This window comes from Anopheles coustani, chromosome 2 (genome assembly GCF_943734705.1).
Source record: "Anopheles coustani chromosome 2, idAnoCousDA_361_x.2, whole genome shotgun sequence".
Lineage (NCBI taxonomy): Eukaryota > Metazoa > Arthropoda > Insecta > Diptera > Culicidae > Anopheles > Anopheles coustani.
The window spans coordinates 39,395,738-39,413,142 of record NC_071289.1 but is presented as its reverse complement, the minus strand read 5'-3'; the positions used below and the strand labels follow the sequence as shown (position 1 = coordinate 39,413,142).

General features: G+C 43.3%; 2 protein-coding genes across 2 annotated transcripts; one reads left to right on the top strand and one right to left on the bottom strand.

Annotated features, from left to right (window-relative positions):
- Positions 1-502: 502 nt before the first annotated feature.
- On the top strand, positions 503-2,804 carry LOC131267450 (HEAT repeat-containing protein 3). The gene is made up of 2 exons (XM_058270333.1): positions 503-1,194; positions 1,265-2,804. Exons 1-2 carry the CDS (start codon positions 591-593, stop codon positions 2,638-2,640), a joined length of 1,980 nt encoding a protein of 659 aa, XP_058126316.1. The 5' UTR covers positions 503-590; the 3' UTR covers positions 2,641-2,804.
- Positions 2,805-3,372: 568 nt separating this feature from the next.
- Positions 3,373-9,855, bottom strand: LOC131265402 (uncharacterized). Its single transcript, XM_058267660.1, has 5 exons — positions 9,647-9,855; positions 5,997-6,246; positions 5,778-5,908; positions 5,513-5,699; positions 3,373-4,842 (listed from the first exon to the last, which is right to left on the bottom strand). The coding sequence occupies exons 1-5, from the start codon at positions 9,853-9,855 to the stop codon at positions 3,499-3,501; spliced, it is 2,121 nt and encodes a 706-aa protein (XP_058123643.1). The 3' UTR covers positions 3,373-3,498.
- Between the last annotated feature and the right edge of the window lie 7,550 nt (positions 9,856-17,405).

The window sequence follows — 17,405 nt, the reverse complement described above, 5'->3', positions numbered from 1 at the left end:
ATCTAGTTAAAGGATTTTTTTTTATTGATTTTCAACGATTGCTGAATAATTGATTTTACAGACTCTTTCTTAACGTTAAACATTTAATTTTTCGTCACAATTCTATTGTTTATATTGAATTTATAAATTAGTTCGTTTAGTCTATTTCAAACCACATGCGCTTCGACCACGTGACATGTTCGAAAATCGATTGAACTTCTCGACTAAGGTGTATGAACGTGGCGATTCGAACAATTCGAACAATTCGCACCAAGGTTTCCTTATCTCTTTCATTTTTCTTTTTCAATTTTTAGTAAAATGTATAAGTACGAAAAATTCCACTTGTTTTAAGTGATTTGTTTTGAAAAGACTTCTCATTTGAGGGTTTAATCGTGCAAATCGGTTTGAAAACTGAAAAAATATTTTAAAAAACAAGCTTTTTCAGTCACAACTTGCACTACCCTTTCTCCAGTCACCTTGGTCAAAAGGTAAATATTTTGTAGACGTCTATTTGACACTTCGGCACGTGTGTTTGGACCGGCGAACGACTCCGGTCTGTTAATTTTTGTGTGTAATTTGTGGTCCTCCTGCATCCGGGAGCTCTAAAAATCATGGGTAAGGCCAAGAAACCAAGGCTTCACAAAAACCAACCAGCCCCCACCGGGTTGATGGACGTAAATGGGCTAATCGAGCAAGGGCTGGCCGGTAGTGCAAAATCCGGGACCCCCATCGATGCGATCGTAGAGCAGCTGGAATCGTCCGTAACGGAGGAGAAAATCTGCGGGTTGCAATCACTGGCCACTATCGGCCAGGGTGAGGTAAATCTGGCCGAAGTTGTCGCAAGTAACATCATACGGATAGCGGCGTCGCTGTTGGTGCATCCGGATTCAAGCGTGCGTCATGCCACTGCTGGAGCACTTCGAAACCTCTCGGTTGGCAGCGTGGAGCTGTGCGAGTTTATGGTCGATCAGGATGTGCTTACGCCGCTGCTGGCATTGTTGAATCGCTACACAAGCGCCACTCAGTGGAAGCCAACGTTCGATAAGAGCATGCAGGACCAAATGGACGAGCACTCCGACACGTTCCTGCAGGGGGTTAATTTGTTGTGGAACCTGTGCGAAAGTACATCTGACGCGTTGACCGCTTTCAATCAAGCACAGTTACTGCAGCCTTTTGTTTACTTTTTGAATTGTAACGTGTATGGAAAACAGATCGGTAAGTGTATCTTTGGTCTCCTGCTGGATGAACCTTTTAATTATCTAATTTTCTTCCGTTCATGCCATAGCAATTGCTGTAGCACAATGTCTATTGGTGGTGTCTGAAGAAAACACATCGTCTTGGCGAGTGCTAGCCAACCATGGTTTAGAATTGTCAACACTTCTTGCCCTCGACGGTACGGACAATGCCACGATGATGCTGCGTGTCCTTGCCGCAGGAATAATTTGCAACGTCCCGGTATTGCTAAGCAGCCATATGAGCCAAATTTTGCAAACCATTGCTAAGACGATGGAAGCGAACCATCGGGTTGCGTTGGGAAACCTTACCAGCATCCTTCCGTTAACGGCCCAGAAGGAGGTAGTCGATCTGGAGGTGACCGATGACGTACAGATTGACGAAGAAACCGAGGCAGAGTCACACCAGCGTCGCCGGAAAGCGGACCTGCCGTCCGACGGTGAGCTGGAAGTACGTGACGTAGGTTGGATGCTGCAGGCGCAACGGATAGCGGCCGAAATACTCACAAACATCTGCTCCACCGACGATGACGATTGGCAGAGCGAGGGAAATGAGAACGTCGAGAATAACGGCGCCGGTTCGGACGCCGAAAGTGTTTACGATTACGATACGAACGAGCTAAACGGAAGCGTGGAGAACACGGACAAGGTTCCAGTGGAGGTTCTGGAAGCTATTAAATCGTTAGCGCTGGTCGAGAAGCTCTGGCAGAAGGCTCAACCGATGGCGGAGAACGTGCACCAAATCTTGGCCGAGTCTGAGAAGGGCACACTGAAGAAGCTTGACTCGCTGCGGATTTCTGCCATGCTGTGTCTTCACAATCTGTGCAATAACATCACGACCGAGGATCTCGGAGGACCGGCTGCGGTGTACAACGTGTGGATCGATCTCGGCCAGCAAGTGTTCCAGGGCCAGGGCAATGTGAAGCTTCTGGAAGCCTCGACGTCGCTGATGCGTGCCACCCTGGAGCACCTGCGCAAGAGCCCGGAGCTGTTCAAACAGATGACCGAAAGCGATCTGCAGCTGATGCTGAACGGTGTGGTCGGCTGCGAGGACGCGGAGATCCGAGCCAACTGGCTGCGAATGTTGGGCATGCTCGGATGCCTGCTGCCGGAACCGCTGGTGAAGCTGATCGTCGATTTCGTGCTCAACACTTGCGCCAACGAGACGGACGTTTGGGTGCTGGCGGAAGCGCTAGACTCGATGATGGACATTTTCGCTGATAACGATTGGTACGCGATCGTGCACGAGGTAGGAATGGTCGCGAAATGCAAACAGCTCGATCGTGTTATGCGCGAAAAGCTGAAGCGAGACAAGCGGCAGCTCGGCGATCGCTTTCCGGCAGTCAGTACGGTGCGCACCAACCTGGGACGGTTTTGTAACTACCTGGAAACGGAAATGAAAAATTACAAACCGAACATGGAATCGTAACTTCCAGGATGTTGTTGGCGCCACCTGTGAAAAGCCGTTCGAAAGATATACAACGATTGCAATAGGTTAAGAAATGGGATACGTTGACACGTAATCCTCAAAACTTATGGAATTATTTCAGAAAATAAAACTAAAGCTTCTATCTTGTGCTGATAGGAAAACGATGCGATAATCTTTTTACTTCATTGACTAAATCAGTTATCAGTACGACATCGTATAAATTGATCATACATAATTGATTGTAATAGATCATAACAACAATTCATATGAATTAGAACAGGATTGACCATTAAAATATTATTTAGTATCATTTCAACCATTCTTAGTATGGTGTTGAATTATGTATTGTCATGTTTTATGGCTAAAAATAATCGGTTTTTAGCATGATTTTAATAATCGGTCTTTAGCAACATTTTCCAAACGCATTTTTGGACCTGGCCGTACTACCCCCTTTAACTCGTCTAACAATTAGAAAACCAATATGCAACCATTAATGTATCAATCATATAGATATCAACTGAATTGAATCACCATCTCTCAATTGAACGCGAATAATAAATGTTATTCATTTTGATTTCATATAAATAGTTTCAGTTACACATACACTCTTCTTGCTTGAGATATTGATTAAAAATTGAGTGAAACTAAAATAAAAAATTGAGTGTTTCCCCAATGTTTTTTCGCCAATCTTCCATCGAATAATCAAACTCGGGTTTGTTTTGGTTCTATAAATAATATACAACAAAACACAAATTTTATTCTATGTTTATGGATAAGCACAGTCACACCAAAATGTTTTAACTATTAAAATAGCGATGAAGTGCAGAAACATTACTGCAAACAAGCAGCACTACACGACTAGGAAGGGGCATTTTCTGCCAACCGGGACTGTTCGCCAGCTCCCGTCACACTTTCCACCATTACGCGCTTCGGCTTCGGCAGAGGATTCCAATCGATGCAATCTTGAAACTGATCGTCCGCCTGCGCAATGATGACCGTTTTGGTTGGGCTCTTTTTCACCCGATGCCCAGACGACGCGTACATGTTGTTCATGTCGTCCAGGTTGTCGTTCAGGTTATCGTCCGGTAGGTTATCGTAATATGAACCCCGCCCGGAAGGAACCGGCATCTCAGCACCGCCACCTGGTCCACCTGCAGCACCGTAGCGACTATCGATGTCATGCAGCAAGTTTTGGATCTCCTTCTCGCGCTCGTTCAGCTCGCGGATGTTCCGGGTCATGCTGTCGGTGGACTGCGTTTCGTGCAAACCCTGCTGCTCGAGGTTCACCTTGAGCATGCTCTGGCTCTTGTTGATCGACTCTATGATGTCTTTCACCGAACGGCGCCGTTCGGTCGTACCGTTTTCCGTCGCACTCGTCGGTATGTTGCCGGTGGACTCGCTGATCTTGAGCCGGGCGTTTTCTATTTTGGTATTGATTTCCGTGTGAATCGGCGCGACCTTTAGCTTGTAGTGCAAATTGTCCACAATGATCGTTGTCGTTGGACCCTCGTCATCGTCCTGCTGGCCTTCGGTAGGATGGTTTGGAATCTTCGGTTCGGGATTAGCGATGATGGGTTGGCTTGCCGGTGGAGCTTGCTCCGTTATGTATCGTTCGCGATTCGATCGTCTCGACGGGACGGGCGTTTCCGGGAGGGCGAGATTTTCAAAGTCAATATCCACTTTTTGGACCGTTTCGGTTTCTAACGCAGCGTTGTTTTGGTGTTTCTCTGACTTCTTCCTTGGCACGGGAGTAGGACTGGTGCCTGCCGTTTCCGTTGCCGTATCCGTCGCCGTTTCCTCAACCGTTGGCGCTGGAACTGATTGATTATTTTGGGGTTTTGCTTCTGCCTCTGATACGTTGTGCGATTCAATAACTTGCTGTTCGCTAGTAACTTTAACAGTGCTTACAGCCGGTTCCTTCTGTATGCTCTCCGCAACGTGGTGTTCCTGTACAACTTCATTCTCCATCGACGCAACCGTTGTCGGTATGTCCACACGGGCATTATTATTATTAACATCGAACGTTTGCTCTGTTCTTGTCTCGACGGTGATGGTGCTGGTCTGAGTCAAGGATTCGGTTTTTGCCGCCTCATCCTCATTAGCTGATGACACAAAGCTAGCAATTTCGGCTGTTAAATTACGAAGGTCCTCGCTTTGACTTTCGTTAACTTCCGTTTCCTGTTCTGGGTGTTTTGCAAGTTCCTGAAAAAAATTAAACAAATATTCAATTTCCATCATTTTCCATTTTCCAAGTCCTGACAGGAGTAAGATAAACTTAGGTCAACTAAAATAGTCAACTTAAAATTCAAGACCCCGGCCGTATCAATATATAAATATCTAAATATTGTTCAAATAACTTTTAAAAACACAAATACGCATCAATAAGGAAACCTCTTCAAGATTTCAAATAACATAAATAAATAAACTTTATATATTTAAAGACACAACGCGTTTTTACAGCAGTTACTTACTCTCAGCAGTTTGTAAAAAACCCATAAGCATCACTTTCTAATGTATTAGAAAAAATTCTAACTTTTAAGTTACATTGAGAATAACTGCCCCAGAATGATTTCTTCGTCTGAACATACCTGTTTTTTTGTTAGCAGATTGCATGTAATTAAATGACATGCATATCAAAAGGGAAAATAGGATGCATCTATCAATTGGGATATTCATTTTTAGTGAAACAATAGGAAAATAAGATTGTCTTTACCAGGTGTAATTTTGTGATGAAAACAAAATCTTGCTCTATTGGTTTTCTCGTGGAAATTAAAATACGTTTAATTTTAGCTAAAATTGCCGGTGAAATAAGAGTTTCACAAAACAGAACTAGTGAAGAGTAAAAACTCTCCCTACTTCCCATTGTACTTACAACAGTTACCGGCGGCGGCGGAGGTGCTCGTCGTTTGGTACGAGTTCTGGTGCCGGACGTGCGCGATCTGAGAGTGCTGCTGTAGCTATCGTCCATGCTGATCGTGGACAGCGTGTCCCCGTCCGCTTCCACGTCGTCATCGAACGGATTGCTGTTGTTGTGTTGCTGCGGGACTCTTGAGGTGGTGCTTTGAATGAGAAAATCAAACGGAACAGATGAGAACATTTTTCTTGTACAACATCAATCGGGCGCTTTAGTGCCATACCCGTAAGGTTGAGGTGGTGCCTGCTTCTTTTGCGGTGTGGACGTCACCATTCCGTTGTTGTACGTGGCGTAACCATTCTGAATCGTGCTGCGATACCGATTGTTCCGAGTGAATCCAGAATCGTCGCTTTCCTGAGGGGGACCAGTAGGGGTTATCAATATGTTTACGCAGTCAACAAGGGTAGTGCACCGACACTGTCGATGCGCTCAAACAACCTACCTGTGACCGAGGTTGGAAGGAACTACGGTATCGCGTCTGTCGTTCGAACAACGGCGTAGTGGTGTAGGAACGACTCTCACGAACAGTGCCATAGCCAGACCCGTTGACCGTGTTTCTGTGGCCAGTATAGGAAGTGCTTCCGTAATCTTCATCGTATGGATCCCTTCGCAGCGGTGGTGGACTCTCGGAGGTTTTGTTGATTCCCAGTGTTGACGATCGTTTCTTCCCGAAACGTAGCGTTGAGTATTGCCTGTCGGCGAGGAAAAGGTAATAAATTGGTAAGGTTAGTCCCAGACGTCCTTTGCCCACAAGTCGAGAAACATCTTCCCAGACGTTCCGATGGACTTGGTTAATTTATTGATTGATGTGCACGATCGCGTTTCGATTCCGGCGGGGAGATATTTATTAAACCAGCTTAAATGTCGTGTACAGCGCACGGAGCCGGGTGGCTTTGGTGGCGACGATGTCAATTACTCTGCACCCTGGACGGAGCCTCGTAAGCGGTTCAATTAAAAATTTACCTCCCTCAAACCCACACCAACACAGCCGCACAAGACTAGCCACTTCTCATGGACCGATGGATGGATGCGTGAACTTGATGGGCTGGGAAGGTTCTGTCTTGTCGGGAGTAGCGTGAAGGCATATATGACCGGACAAACCGAATGGAGGTCGCATTTCAATTAGTCGAGAACGCTACAAACACATACCAGTGCCGGGGGTGCACTTATTGACGAAGGTCCGGTAGCCACTCGAGTCGGCACTAGAGTGCATGCTCCCGATCATGGTCCGGATCTAGTGGTGATCGAGCGAAGTCTATGCGCCCGGACGAGTTACTTTATCTTCATTATCACACAATAGATCGATTTGACTAGTTTCTCAGGAAGCACATTTGCAGATGTTTGCTATATGTCAACGAAAGGCCTCGTTCTAAACATTCAAACTTTAGCTCGATCTCTTAAATCCACCCTGAACAAGGCAATAGATTGATCCCATTCGGAACAATCTTCCAAATGAAAAACACTGATATTTTAACCCACATCTACCCTTAAAGAGCATCGATGTTTCTGCTGCAAACCAGCTTGGGTTCCAGTTGCTACGTAATACCTTTCAATGGCACTTAAACCCAGAAGATGGGATCCGGTGCAGAGCTCAAATGCACGGTGATTTATGTGTCCTCGTTCGTTCACTGCTCGACAAAGCCCTTGCAATGGTACGGCTTTAAAATGCACTTAAATTATATTCTTGATTGAAGCGAAAAATGATACGAACAAGACGGCGTTGCGTCTGCGGAGACAGGGAAGCTCTGGAACGATCGGCATTATCTGCACGCAAGCGGCTTTCATCCAGAAATGGAGCAAAATTGAGCGAAATTGAAAGAATTATTACTTTGTCTTACCGCACAGTGAGGTATTGCTCAGGAAGATGTAACATTTAAACCGAAGTATAATTTATCAACAGTTTATGAACTGTAGATGAAGTGTGGTTCCATACTTATTTTGAATTTTATTTGATTTCATCCAAGATTCAGACATTTTTAGGTTTTTGGTTTTTATGCTGAAACAAAATTTAATGGTTCATGGAAACGAACGAGGTTTAAAAGATGTAACATCTCATAAGAAATATTAATTATACAAACAAAAAACTTCATTGCATAACAAATTAAAAGCAAGGCGGCCCAGATAGATTATAAAATTCGTCCACATGCGTTTTAAAAATCATCTGTAGTGTATATTTTATGACGGCTCACAAGAAAAATAATACAACACAATTTATGCCTCGCTCGGCAGCACGAATCAAGGTCAACGAATTTTGACACGGTGAGGTCACTACGGTTTCGCAAATCATGTCACAAGTGTGGGTACGCGCACACGTTCGAAAAACTCATAACTATCGACCTACTTCAAATGAGCTTAGTGCGGATGGATCAACACTTTGAGATAGTAAATTTAATTTTATGAAACACTGATGCCACACTGTCAAGCTGGGCGCTGAGCGCGGGAGGAGGAACTGCAGGAAGCGCTAAAATTAGAAGTGATCCCTGCCATGATCTCAGCCACAGATCTTTTGATGGCGGTTGACTTTGGGCTGCTCCCAGTAGACTTTGGGTGCGTGAAAGTGTTGTCGTTTTGTATGTAAATTAAACGTTCTGAAATCCCACACAGCTCGAAATTAGGAGCGAAGTCAACCCACGCAGCTGAATCGATCTTTTACATTCTCTGCTCGACTAGATTTCGTTTAGGAATTTTATTAGATAGCAGATATGAAACTTAAACTTGTTATATATCATCCCCGGAGTTTATGATTTATTCTTCTCGGAAGGGATTCTTCTCGAAAAGAATTGAAACAAATAAAGACTTCGCAGAACAATCGCACACTACGCACAAAAGAACGTTTTTAGTGTGTGGCTAACAATAAAGTGTGGCCTACAGGAAGTTCGTTAGCATTCAATTTAAGATTTTAGCACATTGCTTTGCAGAATGTGTTCATAACATCTCTATCTACTCGGCAGGTCCGCTGGAGAACAGCAAAAGGCAGATACTAATTGGAAGCGAGCAGACAAGAACCGACTTATCCAAATAAAGACGACCACAATAGTTCTTGCGATGTTTGTAGTTTTTATAAGCATCGTACTGTACAAAGACGGACTTGTTTGAGCTTTTATAAAGGATAGCTTATCGATTTGAAGTACCTTGAATGAAGCTCGTATATTTGTTTACAAAGGTCTCGAAGATCTACTTCGTCTCGAAGACCCAAATTTTTTCTTTAGATTTCTGGCATCGGTTTGAAAATGAATTGGTGATTCCTTGTACAGAAACTACACAAGAATTTGTGAACCGTAGTTGAACAGTCGATCGTAGACCTTAACAATCGGAGTCGTCACAACCTGAGCACAAACGGCGCGTCGATAATCAGTGGAAACTAATCAATGCAGCTGATACCCGGTGTAGCTACCGACCTCAACCTTTGAATCTAACCTATCTACCGCATGTGTTTGATTGGCGGCGAATGCCAGAGAACTCAAGCAATCGACATTGCGCTGGGGGTTCTTCTTTCATATGCAACTTTTAGGTAACATACAACATTTCCTGAGAAACAAAACGCTTGTATTTCCACGGAAAGAAACAAATCTTTTTTACCACCCAAAATTACGTAAATGTTGCCCTAGATCATCGCAAGCTCAGAAATCTAGATTCCCTGCTCTTCATAGTAGAGACCGGCGTACCGTAGAAAGTTATTCCCCAACGGAACTCCACGGTTTCTGCTGAGTGTGGAGGCCTGACTTCTCCCGTTACGTCGAGAGGTATCACCATAAGACGACCGAGTAAGTGTGGGCCCGTGCCCGAAAATGGCTCTATACCCTCCGATGGAGCGAATCGAATGAATTCCATTTTCCGCCAACAAACGGAGTTTGGATTCGAGAGGTATTTTGTCCATTTGACGATGATGTAATGTGCAAAGCGGCTTGGAACCGCGCTAAAACCAACACAGAACAATAGCATTGCGTAGGTGTGTTCGTTTCCGGAGCAGTGATGCCGTAGCGCTCCGATACTTGGCCGAGACGTGTCGCAAAATTATCATATTCCCAAGTGGCCCCTATAAATAAGCTAATGAGGAGCGCCGGAGCTGATGTGCATGTGGCACCAACTTACCAGAGCTCCCGAAATCCATCCCGTATGCTAGATAAGCTGCCCCGACGTTGCGATTTGCACGTTGACGGCTTGTGGTTCCAGAAGCGCAGTCGCTTGTGGTTTTCGTCCTGGTAGAACGGATTCAGATGTTCCGGATAGTCGTAGATGGTGGACGAGGGTTGTCCGTTGTCGGTGCTGTGCCGCGGACGGTGCTGCGATAGCTCCGCCATTCTCCTCGCACGCTACTCTGGAACCACCGGGATCAGACGATCTGCCGCTGCTATTTTGCCCGCCGCACTTGTTGGTTGCTTTTTCGGCGTAGGTGATGTCATACACGCCTATCGCCACTCGCAATGCAGGTTGTTCGTTTGCAAAGCGTTTCGTTTCCTTATATTTTACTTTTTCTTTGACACTTATTAGCTTTCGTGGTTGTTCACTTCACATGCCACCCTTGGTGATGAGTGGTGGGTAACATTCGTCCACAAGTATGACGCCACCCCCCTCTTGTTTTCTGGTGGGATTCACTTCGGGAGTTAGATCACTTTTAAAACACTTGCACCCAAACAGCTCATCAGCGGAACCTGGTAGCCTGGCCGGACGGAGAATACGTATAGAACGGTTTGTTACTACTGCGGACAGTTTCTAGAGTAGCGCGTTTTATCAGCAAACCCGCCTCAGTTATCTTATCACTGCGTCACTGGGCTGAAGGTTCGTAAAGGTAGAGCGTGCACAACGGTCTCTACGGGAACTTCGAGATATCAGGCAATGTTTTGGAGAGGAAAAAACCTAAACTGGGTAGGGTTTTGAAGAACCGCACATTGGCAACACTCGCTTGTGATCAAGCTGCACTCGTTGAGGTGCTCCTCTCGACGTGGTTACGAAAGGCGCGACTTACACACCTATCTGGCGGATCGGATCGGGTTTGTTTTTGCGTTTGGTTTAATATATTTTTTTTAAAACTGGCCTCTGAACCGTACAGCACCGACTCATCATCATCTCTGATGGACGGAGGCTATCGGAACTATTACCATTGCACCTTTGCCACTATGCGCGGAGTCACGTTCGGTGATCATTAGCAAATTACCGCACCGATGGTAAAAAAGAAAAGGAGAGATGAAGAGAAACCCCCCATGCGGGTTGCCGAGGCTATACGTGTGAGAAGTTTTGTTGCTTTTCTACGCTACTCACGGTAGGTCTGCTGCTGCTAAGTGTCCGACAGTCGTGTATTCGAATCGGCTCTGTTTGCGTACCGCGAGCCACCTGAATCGCTGCAGAAGCTCCGACTGATAAGACGGTGATAGCGGTGGTACTAAGGCATTAATGAAAGTACATGTTTTTCGTTTTTTTCGCATGAAAATGACTGATGTTGTTTCAAAGTGAAACATGTTAGATAGTTTTTAGCTGCTTCAAGTATTTTATGCTATTTAATATTAAAACAATCTCAAAATCGGCTTTACTTTTCCATTTGTTTCGATGATATATCAATATCAAATAACATAGCAAATTTTCAATTACAGTAAAGTCACAAGATGTACTTATTAGATGCTGTTTATTTTTCTGTTCCTCATCGAATCTTTATGTGTCACGGACCGGTTGCTTGATGACACCGGTTGACCTATTTTGCAGCCTTTCTGGCGTAAGAAATAAATTCCTCTGAAGTCGTCTCACATGACTCATGTGTTCGGATGATAAGCCTGTGCTGAAATAATTATAATAATAATGTCGGCATGGGAACCCCGTCTTATGTAATCCGGTCACATTGTCGAGAAAGTTGGATGGCTGTAGTTTTCAACAAAAGAACAGCAAACTTGTAAGTCTTGGAAGGCTATTTAGGGATAGCACCAGTGAGGCACGAAACCATATTCGAAATGGTAAGGTACTTGAAAATATAATTATACCGATGAGACATCTTCCAGTTAAGCATCTTCCGAAAGAAAGCACAAGACTGGCTTCAGAACTTCTACGTGCAGTAGAAGCGGTACCAAAAACTGGTCCAAGTACATTCGTTTTGAATTGAATGAAGACACTTCACCGAAATTCAGCTTCGGAGTCAGCCCTTAAATGCAGTCTATCGCTGCCCTTTTCGCAGGTCAATCCCAACCGGACCTGATACGGCTAGGTCATTACCAGGGTAATTCACCGAACAGCTGACGAGGGTTCCGCGACGATATCAGCGCATGACGCGAGTGTAGGTGTGAGCCATGATCGCTTGTAGGCCACGCCGCAAACCCGCGTTGCTCTCCTCTACAGGCAAATGCAGTCGTCGTAGGTGCTTGCGTTGTGTGTTGGAGAAATTTCTCCCTAGCTTAGCCAAGCCAAGGTGTAGCTCGGTCATCGGGGGCTGAGAAAGACGAATGGGCCTACGCCGAGAAGATCTAACAACCGTACTTTCTTGTGAAACGGTTGTTGTTATTTTGTTTCAAGTTGTTTCTTCGTACGCTTGCCCACACACATGGCTCAACCCGCTCGGGGTGTTTTTCGAGAAACGGCCTAACATTCGAGTACCGTTGGGAATGTTTTTGATTTCTTTCCCTCCTTTCTCTAACGCGTCTAACACTCTACACTTCGCCTTCCCCCATAGGGGGAGAGTTGATTGTTATTATTTTTTCCCGATTTTTTGTGGCGATCCCGGGCAAACAATTGCGCTTCTTGGTAGCTTTGTTCGAGAATATCACAAAAGATTGCTGGTGAACTGCATCACACTAAGGGATTGCTTGTGAGTCACTCGCCTTCGTTTCCCAACCGATCGGTACACAGCTTCAGCAGGAGGGTTTTCATTTGAATATCGATCGCCAACGTGGAGATCGCTGCATCGGTGGAAAACATTTTAGACCTTCTTTTTCCACGCCTTTAGCAACGGCTGGCTCGTCTTTCCCAGCATTACTCCCAACCATGGCATATGGAACACATGCACCACACTCGCCCAAACATCACTCTTATCCGCGCATTGCTCTCTTCTAGCAGCAAGTGTAAAGCGCAATGTGTGTTGCGTCTATTTATAGCGATACGAAATATTTATTTAGCTCCGCGTTGGGCGGTTTTTTCCACCCGAAAAAATGGCACCGAAATTTTTCCAACCGTGTCTAGCCGCGTGATAATCGATCGAGTTGACAGACCCGATCGGAACCCCAAGGTGGAGGCAAACAAAAGTCCGCAGACAGTTTGTCATTTGATCGGTTGCAACGCCAAGATCATCGCAATTTTTTTTAACAACTTTTGCCACCGTACACTGAACCAGGGGTATGACCATGCTGTAAATATCGCTTGCGCATGCGAACTTCCCTTGATCACTCGCGACTGTATGCCGCCGTTACGTAGTGTTTGATTCGAAAAATATGGAGATCGAGCCGATAAAGAGCCCTTTTCACTTGTGGAAATATCTACCTTTCATACAATTTTCCATTCAGTTGCACTATTGCTCACTTTACGCCGCCACTCGCGCGTCTTGCAACGACCCGACCAGACTTCGATCCACTTGCTTGAATCACCCGTTCGAGACTGCGATGTTCGAGGGCCGCGCAAGTGTACGCCAGTGTGCCGATAGTCGACTAAAGCACCAACACTCACTTACGGTCCACCGGCTTGGAGGTGGTAGTAGACCGCGATCACTCGCGGCGATGATCGCGTGGTAGTGATCGCGTTGTGCTTTCGTTGTACTCGACTTGAACAATGCGTGACGTCAAACGGACGACGACGTGAGTCGCGTGTGAAGTTAGGCGCCAGGGGGTATTGTTCGGAAGGGTGGCGGAAGTAGGGTGGAAGAGAACGATATAAATTGATTGATCAGCAAATAAACGCATTTTTACTAAGTTCATAGATTGAAACAAAATCGACGGCTGCGTGTAGGAATCGTGATGCAGTTATTTTGTTTCTGGCGTCAAACTACATATGTTTGTGGTAAAATAATATTGTTTTAATTTTACAGATCACTTTAAATATTCATGCAATTGAAAACTTTTTGTTCATTATGCTGTTATTTTAAAATAAAAAGTGCATTCAAAGTCATACGGTTTGTTTCAAAAACTCAATGTAATGAAGACTGATTTTATGTAGCTTTGTTTCATTAAAGTAAAAAAACAGTATTACAGATACAATCTTCCTGAATTATTTACATAATCATGCCATTCCTAAAAACCTGTAACACCAGTATAGAAACTATTAAAAAAGCTCTGTAGGCGTTTTATCTAAGAAATTGGCTTATTTATATAAATTCATTATAAAGAAAAGTTCGCGTTTTTTTCAGTTTGTATCCTTCATTAGTTTTGCATGTTGTGGGGATTGTTTAAGGAAAGCAGCTAGCAGTTTGTTCGGTCGAATAAACTTTATTTGTCGTTTAATATATAGTAAATGGTTTCCAGAGTATGATGCTATATGTAACAATGGCAAATGCGCAATTGTGAATATTAGAAATAGCGAATCATAAATTTTTAGTGATAATCCTCCTACGAATAAAACAAAGCCTTATTTATTCATCAATCTCAATTCGTGATTGTAAAACTTATTGTGTTATTTACAGTCTAGGTCAGGGGTCGGCAAAGTGCGGCCCGCGGGCCAAATCCGGCCCGCCAAATGATTTTAACCGGCCCGTAAGAATATTTTAGTGCTTCATACAAAAAACCCATCCTATTTTTTATCGGATTTGCCAGGTTTGTTTTCTTCGCAAAAATGAAGATGAAAATTGTTTAACGAGGTGTTCCTGTTATATGTTTATCGATAACATTTTAAATACTTTATCTTTTTCCAGTTTTTATGTAACTTTGCCATTTAGAAAGTTCCTCTCTCCATTACAAAGGGAACATTTACTCCATACATTAGAAAACATTAAAGCATCGTTTAAAGTATCCGGCCCGCGCCTTCGGTTTCTCTTAAATCATCTGGCCCTTTTTGGAAAACGTGTGCCAATCCCTGGTTTAAGGTATCCGGCCCGCGGTTTCAGTTTCCTTTTAACCATCTGGCCCTTTAGGGAAATGTATGCCGACCCCTGGTCTAGGTATTCGCGTACATGGTCAAAGGTATGACTAAAGCTTTTAAATTGTATTAGAATATTTTAACTTCTGACCACAACATCATTTAATAACCTGAATTGTACAGTACACATTTCAGGATATTGTTGCATCTGGTTTCTCTTGTAAAAACTATTTCTGATCAATTGAAGATATTATTTCATTTGGATTCAAAGCATCTGTATATATTGGGCCAAATTGATCGTAGCTAAAAAATCCGCACAATTCATTAATCTATACCCAGTTACACAAATCAGGTTTATTGAAAAAAAAAACAAAACTATATTACAGGTTGTATAGTGTTATGATGATTATATTTCTAATACCAGCAATTTATGATCCATTGTTGGACATTCACATGTAGTCATGAAGAATGTGAAACGAATTAAAGCAAGAAGGCAAAAACGAATTATATACATATATATATTTTGTTAAGCACCCTGGTTAATGATAATGAACGTAGAACAAACTTTTGGGTAAGAACTTTTCATATGAGTAGTAGTGATTAATCCATTTTTTTTAAATTATCAAAATTTACTTTCAAGTCTGAAGTTTCAGATTATCCATAAAAACACTGTACAATTATGAGCTTTCAAGCGTACAAGAGGGAAGCTTTCAATGATTGATCTTGTTCCTCAGATATGGTGTTTCATAGATAAGCTTTGAAAGATTGTAAACATAAACTTATTACAACAAATCTTAAATTTAATGATAACATTAGAAGGAATGCTAGTTTTTCATTCAAATATCTTGGTGTACCAAATATTTCTGTGTAATGTGATTAAAATAATTGTGTTTTAGTTTTTCACTGGTATGTTTTCTATTGTTTTCTACTTTCAAATGGTGAAGGCTCCTTTGCACTCCTGTTAGTGCAAATACCTTTTTTCAATCATGTTCAAAATGTTCCATATTCACGCCTGGTTTAAAGTTCCCTTTAAAAAAAAACAACCGCCAGCACAGGAACACGGCAGAATGTGTCAATTATTCAAATCCGTTCGGTGTATTTTCGTGATGGATTTTTCCTTTTTTTTGCGCACTCAGTAGTACCACACACCGGTGTACATGTGTTGCGCTTGTTTATTGAAGTTTGCAAATTAAAATTTGTTTAATCCACTCGACTTTTTTTTGCCTTCGTAACAATCCGAGATACGTGCGGCTGTGTTCTGCCTACTGGTTTCTATAGCAGCTTTAGTTATTTTAATCTGCTTTAGCCAGTCTTTCTGGAATGCGAATATTTTGATGTTGGTCTATAAATAGTATATGTATCGATTTAGAGTTTTTGGTTGATGAATGAAGGATAAGGTTCTTTTAAAAAATGCAAACGTTCAGTTATTGTGTTTTGTGTTCTTTGGTTTATCGGTAAATATTCGTGCTGATTTCAATTGTTTTGGGGGAAGGGTGAGAAACGATGAAAATAAATGACATGAATAAATTAATAAGGCTGCTATTTAATGCAATTACCTTCCCTGGGGTCGATTGTATGATTGGTTCTGTGAATAACCTTCAAGAATCATGGAAAAGGATGTCATAAAATCATATTTCATAGAACGGCGGATGAACGAAAGTTATTGAATATGTTATATTATTATATAATTGTTTAATTTTTTCAGTGTTCAAACTATAATTTCTATGCATATTTCAAGTAACCTCAAATAAAAGAAATTTTATTCTTAAAACAATTCCAATGTTCCTTAAATGTGGTACTTATGATTTGCTTATTTCTCATGCTCTATTTTGTCTCGTTCTCTAAACAAAACAAACCAAAACATATTCTGCTGGGCAAAGTATCTTTGGTTATTGAAGAGTTTTCAGGGCATTATGATCACGTGGGATGAAAATATTGCCATCTTGTATGCTTTCCATGCGGACCTTTCGGTACAACGTACCCAACGTTGGTAGTACGAACCGTAATGAAGCAGATAGTGAAGAGATTCACACTCGTCCCGGTGAGTGAGCTCTGCTGTCGGGCGATATAAATAAGGGCCCACTTAGTGCAGCCCGAAAAAGCACCGAAATCTGATTATTTTCGCTATGTGAAACGTTATGCTTTTTGTTTTCTTCGTTTTTCCTTCTGGCTGATGCTTTCTCCGTTTGTCCCTTACGCGTCATCCCTTATCTGTCCGTTTCTGGACCGAGAAGCAGTTTTAATTATCATTATTAAGTTGGTGGCTCACCTAGCAGGGAACCGGCACTAGGTGACCGGGAAGGTAGAGGGGGGTACGAGTTGATGACCCGTCCTCGATGTGTCCTGCGATGATGGAACGACGCCGGGCTGAAGGACGAAGCAGAGCTGTTTGTGGCACTCGCGACGCCGAAGCCGTTCGGGCGGATCAAGTTACCTGCGTCTGGCAGGCACTCCGGACCGGTGAAGTCCAGCTCCCACAGGGCTGCGGCTTTTTCCACATAGCTGGAACACAACTTGTCCGGCCGGTCAGCGCAGTCATGTTATGCCAGCCCCGGCATCGGTGCCGGGAGCTGTGGAAAAGTTTATTAAATTTATTAATTCCATGTTTTTCCTGCTACCGTGCGGTGTGTCCGGCTTCAGGTGTGTTAATTTCGTTGCTTGTTTGGTCTGCTGTGTTCCGCAGGGAAGTGTTTTCGTAGCACAACTTCAGGATCGCTGCATTGGAATGCTGGTGGCTCTTTGGTGTGGTGTATCGATTGCACACGTGGAGCACCAGAATGCTATTTGTACTTGTTGAAGAATTTGGAGATGTTTTGGTGCACGTAGCCTTGGTGAGTAAATTTGAGGTAAGTAGAAAAAACCATAGAATAAA

Bases quoted from the DNA above. Each gene is read 5' to 3' on its own strand.
- LOC131267450 (XM_058270333.1), top strand. From the start codon at position 591: ATGGGTAAGGCCAAGAAACCAAGGCTTCACAAAAACCAACCAGCCCCC. The intron at 1,195-1,264 runs GTAAGTGTATCT...TTCATGCCATAG, and splicing joins CGTGTATGGAAAACAGATCG to CAATTGCTGTAGCACAATGT.
- LOC131265402 (XM_058267660.1), bottom strand. From the start codon at position 9,855: ATGGCGGAGCTATCGCAGCACCGTCCGCGGCACAGCACCGACAACGGA. The intron at 6,247-9,646 runs GTAAGTTGGTGC...CCTCGCCGACAG, and splicing joins GATGGATTTCGGGAGCTCTG to GCAATACTCAACGCTACGTT. The intron at 5,700-5,777 runs GTATGGCACTAA...TCTCATTCAAAG, and splicing joins GCACCACCTCAACCTTACGG to CACCACCTCAAGAGTCCCGC.